At 43.7% G+C, this 7,695-nt stretch overlaps 1 protein-coding gene across 1 annotated transcript; it reads left to right on the top strand.

The window, feature by feature from the left end:
- Window positions 1-876: 876 nt before the first annotated feature.
- Window positions 877-6,946, top strand: LOC136527525 (probable ADP-ribosylation factor GTPase-activating protein AGD9). Its single transcript, XM_066520289.1, has 7 exons — window positions 877-1,208; window positions 1,356-1,474; window positions 4,028-4,457; window positions 4,699-4,968; window positions 6,033-6,155; window positions 6,246-6,347; window positions 6,422-6,946. The coding sequence occupies exons 1-7, from the start codon at window positions 1,137-1,139 to the stop codon at window positions 6,527-6,529; spliced, it is 1,224 nt and encodes a 407-aa protein (XP_066376386.1). The 5' UTR covers window positions 877-1,136; the 3' UTR covers window positions 6,530-6,946.
- Window positions 6,947-7,695: the final 749 nt, after the last annotated feature.

Genomic DNA, 7,695 nt, shown 5'->3' with positions numbered 1-7,695 from the left:
CATGGATCTTTTCTCGCCTCGTCACGGGATGCTAGGGAGAAGCATTGGTGGTGGGGCCGATGTGTGCAATCGGGAGTAACAGACTTGCCATTGACGCCATCGTGCTGCCCCTGGCATCCTAGGCTAAGGCGAGAAGATATCCATGACTAGGAGGTTGATTAGGCCTCGGATATATTGTCTCTCTTTCATGCATGTCCTCGATGATTCGCTGCCGCCGCTAGAGTCGATGCGCCTCAGTGTCAATGCCTTGTACTTCACGATGCACCATGTGCAAACAGGAGCACAATGGCTGAGGATGCTCTATGGGAGAACGAAGCAGATGGTGAGGGATGCGACACCCGATGTATTATTGGCTACAACAGAGGAGTGCAGATGGTGCCCACGCCTGTTGCGAAGGAAGGCTCAAGAGGAAGGTTGTGATCGACACTGTAGGCAGTACGAAAGAGCCGGAACAGGTGGAGGTGGCGCGAGATGGAGGAACGAGAACTTGACTGAGTGGAGTTGATGATTCACGAGCCAAGTTGCAGACTAACAAACGACGGCGCACAACGATCTAGATCGAACGGTCAATACCGCAAGCTTACTGTATCTAAAGTTAGCGTGCTAGTGACATGACTTTGTCGGGTGCCCGAGATTGATCCAGGATTCCATACGAGGAGATATGCGATCCCAAAGACAGCTTTTTTTGAGTAAAATCCCAAAGACAGTTTTTTTAGTGGAAATACCAAAGACAGCTGAAAAGCCGAATCGGTTTTGCGTTACAGCCCAACGAAATTTGAGCCCGCAAGTCCACGAGACAAGCGGCCCAAGGAAAGACTCGTGAAATGAGAAGTCCACTGCTCCACTAGCTTCCTTTCCGTTCCTTCCATTGACGAGAAGAGGAGACGCAACGCACGCACGCAAAGGCAGAGGCGGAGGGCTGGCAGGGGCAGCACCGTCCACCCCACCTCCTCCATTTTCCCCTCTTCCTCCTCGCCTCCACCCCTTCCCTTCCATCTCCTCCCACCCGGCCAGTCCTCTCCCTCTCTCTCCCGAGCCGATCGATTGGCCCACCCATCGATCGAGCACGGGGAAGAAGATTCCAGTCCGGAGAGGGTCCAATTCGATCGGGTTCATTGCTGGTGTGGGTGGGCGCCATGGCGGCGACGGAGGCCTTGGCAGATAAGAACGACGTCTTCCGCAAGCTCCGCGCCAAATCGGACAACAAGGTGCTGTGGATTCGATTGGATTTTACGGGTGATCGATTCGATTGTGGATTCGGGATTGATCGCACTTTCTTTCACTCTGTGTGATTGTCGTCTGTGTGTGTTTCTCGGTGTGCGAATTCCGGTTCTGATGGTGGTGCGCGCATGCAGATGTGCTTCGATTGCAACGCCAAGAACCCGACGTGGGCGTCCGTCACCTACGGCGTCTTCCTTTGCATCGACTGCTCAGCGGTGCACCGCAGCCTCGGCGTCCACGTCTCCTTCGTCAGGTCGTCTCGCCTCACCTGCTTCCCTACTCGTCTCACACCTGTCCACGTACGTGGACCTGTGGCGATGCCTCAATGCATAATAGTAATACTAATCTGCCGCAGTGGGTGACTGATTGATCACGTGTAGTCGTGTACATATTAGTAATATTAATCTGCTGCAGTGGGTGACTGATTGATCACGTGTACATATATGTACAACTTCAATATAACAACAACAACAACAAAGTCTTTAAGTCCCAAACAAGTTGGGGTAGGCTAGAGTTGAAACCCAGCAAAAGCAAGGTTCAGGCACGTGAATAGCTGTTTTTCAAGTACTCCTATGTAAGGCTAAGTCTTTGGGTATATTCCTTTCTTTCAAGTCTCCTTTTATTGTCTCTACCTAAGTCAACTTCGGTCTTCCTCTGTCTCTCTTCACGTTACTATCCTGACTTAGAATTCCACTATACACCGGTGTCTCTGGAGGTCTCGGACATGTCCAAGCCATCTCAACCGGTGTTGGATAAGATTTTCTTCAATTGGTGCTACCCCTAATCTGTCACGTATATCATCGTTCCGAACCCGATCCCTTCTTGTATGACCGCAAATCCAACGCAACATACACATTTTCGAGACACTTATCTGTTGAACATGTCGTCTTTTCGTAGACCAACATTCTGCACCATACAACATAGCAGGTCTAATCGCCGTCCTATAAAACTTGCCTTTTAGCTTCTGTGGTATCCTTTTGTCACATAGTACACAAGATGCTTGGCGCCACTTCATCCATCCTGCTTTGATTCTATGGCTAACATCTTCATCAATATCTCCGTCTCTTTATAGCATTGATCATAAATATCGAAAGGTATCCTTTCTAGGCACTACTTGACCTTCCAAACTAATATCTTTCTCCTCCCGAGTAGTAGTGCTGAAGTCACATTTCATATACTCAATTTTAGTTTTACTGAGTCTAAAACCTTTGGAATCCAAAGTCTCACGCCATAACTCCAGTCTCTGATTCACTTCTGTCCGGCTTTCATCAACTAGCACTACATCGTCCGCGAAAAGCATACACCAAGAGATGTCCCCTTGTATGTCCCTTGTGACCTCATCCATCACTAAGGCAAACAGATAAGGGCTCAAAGCTGACCCTTGATGTAGTCCTATCCTAATCGGGAAGTCATCCGTGTCTCCATCACTTGTTCGAACACTAGTCACAACATTGTTGTACATGTTCTTAATGTGCCCGACGTACTTCGTTGGGACTTTATGTTTGTCCAAAGCCCACCACATAACATTCCTTAGTATTTTATCATAAGCCTTCTCCAAGTCAATAAAAACCATGTGTAGGTCATTCTCCTTCTCCCTATACCGCTCCATAACTTGTCTTATTAAGAAAATGGCTTCTATGGTTGACCTTTCGGGCATGAAACCAAATTGGTTCAAGAGACCCACGTTTATAAGGGTAGGCCTGGTGCAGTGGTGAGAGTTGTCTCACTGAGTCACCAGGTCGTGGGTTCGAAGCAGCCTCTCCGTAGATTTTGCGGAGGAAAGTTTTATCTCGGTTTATCCCTTCCCCAGACCACATTCATGTGGGAGCCTTCGGCACTGGGTCTGCCCTTTTAGAGACCCATATTATTGCTCTCAAGCGATGCTCGATAACTTTCTCCCATAGCTTCATAGTATGGCTCATCAACTTAATTCCCCGATAATTAGTACAACTTTGAATATCCCTTTTATTCTTGTAGATCGGTACCAATATACTTTTCCTCCACTTGTCAGACATCTTGTTCGATCGAAAAACATGGTTGAACAGCTTGGTTAGCCATACTATAGCTATGTCCCCGAGGCATCTCTACACCTCGATTGAGATACCATCTGGTCCTATCGCCTTATCTCCTTTCATCCTTTTCAACGCCTCTCTGACCTCAGATTCTTGGATTCTCCGCACAAAGCGCCTATTGGTGTCATCTTCAATATTATAATAAATACGATTATATGAATGAAAATTCTGAATTTTGTTCTACCTGATGTGACTTTTTGCTTCTCTCTTCTCCAGTTTTATCTGCTTATAAATTTTGTGTGCTCTGGTATGTATGCCACACTTGTTTGGATGCATGTGATATATAGTACGAAAGTCTGTTGTGATATGGTGTGGCATATACATATTAGTGCGCGCTATGCTATGCACGAGGGAAAGGTCGAGGTCCAAAATTTTGCTTTAGTTTCATGTTTATTCATAATTTCGGAGTGTCACCAGAACAGTATGATACAAGGTACATTTGTAAAGTTCCTCTGTCATGATCCTGAGTGACATCAGTATCACGGACTCAACATTGTTGGCATCTGACTTTGAGTAGATCTATTAAATATGAGTTATGGTCCAGGTTGACTTTCTCTGAATGTGATTCTTTGTCATATAGGTCTCACATCTTTGGCACATGACATGCTTTTCCCTTCTGGTCCTGCCCATTAACATCTTATCCTTTGGGAAGTTTAACATAGTTCACTAAAATTTTTACTTTATGCAGTTGCACATCGAATGACTGAACCAATACTGAAATATACAATATGCAGGTCAACAAATTTGGACTCGTGGACTCCAGAACAGCTGAAAATGATGGTCTATGGAGGAAACAACCGTGCACAAGCTTTCTTTAAACAGCATGGTTGGACAGATGGTGGAAAAATTGAAGCAAAGTATACTTCAAGAGCAGCTGACTTGTACCGGCAGTTGCTTGCTAAAGAGGTTGCTAAAAGCTCCACAGAAGATGGCAACAATAGTTGGCCATCTTCCCCAGTTGCAGCTTCCCAGGCTCCAAATCAAGCTGCTGCATTTCCAGATCTCAAGCTGACAGAGGTGTCAAAAGAAAATGTAAGTGAAAAGAAAGAGTCTGAGATTGTTCGTTCGCCTAGAGCTCCAACCCATTCTTTCAAGAAGCCAATTGGTGCTAAAAAGCCTGGAAATAAGACTGGTGGACTTGGTGCACGGAAGCTTACATCAAAGGTATGCCTTATTCAGTGTAAACTTCATTGACTTGAGAACGCACTGCCATTTGGTCCTGTTTCTCTTCATATAGTTGTCATTTTTCAAGTAACGATATCTGTTCTCCTATTTTGTACTGTGACAAATGGAAGTTGGCTTTATAACTCTCTAATTTTATTGCTTCCCACTAATCTCGAAAACATGTTTGTTTTATTGTCTGTTTAAGTAAAGTGGAATTTCCTGTCCAACTTCTGCATTGTAGCAAAATGAAAGCCTCTATGAGCAGAAGCCCGAAGAACCAGCTCCCGTCCTGCCATCATTGGTGACTGAGAGTACTACAACTAGGAGCAAACACCATACTTCTCGATTTGAATATGTAGAAAACACACCTGCTCCTAAGACTGGGAGCAGCTCCGAAGACAACCACATGAGTGGACATGTTGCACCCCCAAAGTCGTCCAACTTCTTTGCTGAATTTGGGATGGACAGTGGGTATCACAAAAAATCTACATCCAGTTCATCCAATGTGCAGGTAACTGTTTTATTCAGACATATATTGTAACTCATGAATATGTGAACTCCATTGAGCAAGTATTTTGTAAATTCAGAACTACAAAGAGGAACATTTAGTTCCAGCATTCCACCTTAATTTATAATACTCAGGGGAATTATTTAGAGATTGAAATAAACAACATCTAGTTCTTTTGGGAGTGTGCTTTCCCACTGTTAGGTCATCAAAATCTGTGGGTACATGCTATGAATAATTAGTTTGTTACTTTTTTACCAAAAACACTGATGTGTCCATGTTGAAGCCTTATCAGTGAGTAACACAAGAATTTGAACTGTTATATTCATGTTTGGGTGGTAAAAAAAAGTCCCATCATATCTGCATATAGATTGGGTGGGTGTACACATTTGAAGATGGATAAAATGTTCTGACTTCTCTTAATTTCGCATGATGTATATAAATACTCTGACTCCTGCATAGTTATCTTGCAGCCAGTGGATTGGTGATCCTATCCCATTGATACTGCTCTAGCTCAAGAAATCTTCAAACTGTTGGTTACTTTATGTTAATTTGGGGCTGTGCACAGAATTTTTTTGATAGATAATTTGTTACCAATGCATTTTAACTTGTAGCTAGCCCTAAAATATTTCATCTCGTTCTAACCATGACAAGTCTGCGTTCTCACTGATAGAAGTATGCTGCTTTTGCATAGTTATATGCATAACAGATCATGTGTCTGTTCCTTTTTTTAGAAGAAACTTTGTTGCATACTACTGTACATGTTATAGTAAAAATGTTGCAATCTTAGGGCTTGTTTGGCAGGGCTCCTCTCCGGCTCCTCCAGAGGAGCCCTGCCAAACGTTTTCTTGGAGGAGCCGTTTTTCAGTAAAAAACAGAGGAGCTGGAGCCGTTTTGGAGGAGCCACAATTTGTGGCTCCTCCAAAACGGCTCCGGCTCCTCCGGAGGAGCCCCTCGGGAGGAGCCGTGCCAAACAAGCCCTTATTTAAATTTTGTTTTTTGACCAAACATTTCCAAGTGACTTCCAAGTAGTTTGTGTGAATTAATTGGTTTTTTTCAATGTTGTTCAGATTGAGGAAAGCAGTGAAGCAAGACAGAAATTCTCAAATGCAAAATCAATTTCATCCTCTCAGTTTTTTGGTGATCAAGCCAGTTTTGAGAAGGACGCTCAAGTCTCTCTCCAAAAGTTTTCTGTAAGTACTACTTCGTCGCTATTTCATAGTCACCATAATAATTGGTACCGTGTTGACTCTTATACTCCTCCCGACTTCAACTCGTTGCAGGGTTCTTCTGCCATATCAAGTGCTGATCTATTTGGCCATCCAGCAAACAATCCTAGCGTGGATCTCAGTGCTTCAGATTTGATCAACAGAATCTCATTCCAGGTAATAGTTGGGTTGAATTAATTTTGTTTCCTTGGCATACTTGTGTTAACCCATTGCTGTGTTTGTCTCCTTAGGCCACTCAGGATCTGTCTTCTCTCAAGAACATGGCAGGGGAAACCGGGAAAAAGTTGACATCAATGGCATCCAACATCATTACTGATCTTCAGGACCGCATCCTCTGAGCTTAATTTACAGTAAAGTAACCTTTACATTGCTTCAGTGGCTGGCTTCTCCCGGCAACCCAGGTGACAAACTGGCCTGGCCTGCAGATCTGTCTAGGAGTTCGTAGGCGTCTGAGAACTTCCTGGCAGATCTGTCTAGGAGTTCGGAAGCATCTGAAAACTTGAAGTGTAAGTTAGAGAGATAGAAGCCTACCCCAACTTGCTTGGGACCGAAAGACTATGTTGTTGTTGTTGTTGTAAGTTAGAGAGATGAGGGGGAAAGAGGAGAACTTATGGAGAATGCTGTGCTTGGCTAAAGTCATGTATGCATCTGGAGCTGTAACGGAAATGTCTTTTTGAAGTTGGTTTTATTTCGGTTTGAGATATATGCTTTTGCTTTAAATGATAATTACATGAGTAGTACATACATGTTTTCCAGTTATCTGTGTTTGCAATTTCATCCTTCATCCTTGGTCGGCCTTAAGCCTAAAGCCAGAGTGCAAGCTGTTCGCCAAGAGATGTCTTTTTGCCGTTCGTTTTATTTCCGTTTGAGATACTAGTATACGTGCAAGTGCGACACGAACATATTTATGGTTGTGAATTGTGATAGGTGACGTTTTATTGTGATAGGAAATCAAGGTATTTAGAACTGTTTTTTTTAAGTGTGATAGGAAATCAACCATGATTACATAGTACAAATCTATATCTAAAATCCCTAATAGTGCTCTATATTTAAGATCCCTACTAGTGTTCTCCCTCAGGCGGACCTTGCATGTTGTAACAGGGACATGTAGTCAGTTGGCAGACTATGAAAGTAGTCGCGCCTGCGGCCTGCATACCGGGTATGTTGAGTTATGCTTAAATCAATTTTTAGTACAAGTAGTGTGGAAATATGTACCTAAACCCTGATATGTACATGGGAATGGCACTCTTGGAGTTGTATTTCAAGATAGCCGAGGCACATAAACAGATTTGATTTTTTAAATTACACAGTAAACTCTCACTGTGCATGTACACACACCTCCGAACGCATGCACACATGCAAACCCTACTCACTTCTATGAGCACCTTCGAAGACCAGACCAGCAAATTCTAAAAAATATCACGATTTGATAATGCATGTCGTTCACGAGTACACAAAATCCACCCTAACGTTGATGGGCGGCTCGCTCCTACCAGCATTCTCC

The sequence above is a fragment of the Miscanthus floridulus genome, chromosome 2 (assembly GCF_019320115.1).
Source record: "Miscanthus floridulus cultivar M001 chromosome 2, ASM1932011v1, whole genome shotgun sequence".
NCBI classification, from domain to species: Eukaryota; Viridiplantae; Streptophyta; class Magnoliopsida; order Poales; family Poaceae; genus Miscanthus; species Miscanthus floridulus.
The sequence above is the reverse complement of the archived record's forward strand: the minus strand, read 5'-3'. Positions and strand labels throughout refer to the sequence as shown.

Coding starts and splice junctions, on each gene's coding strand:
- LOC136527525 (XM_066520289.1), top strand. CDS start 1,137: ATGGCGGCGACGGAGGCCTTGGCAGATAAGAACGACGTCTTCCGCAAG. Junction 1,475..4,027: donor GTCCACGTCTCCTTCGTCAG/GTCGTCTCGCCT, acceptor TACAATATGCAG/GTCAACAAATTTGGACTCGT. Junction 4,969..6,032: donor CCAGTTCATCCAATGTGCAG/GTAACTGTTTTA, acceptor AATGTTGTTCAG/ATTGAGGAAAGCAGTGAAGC.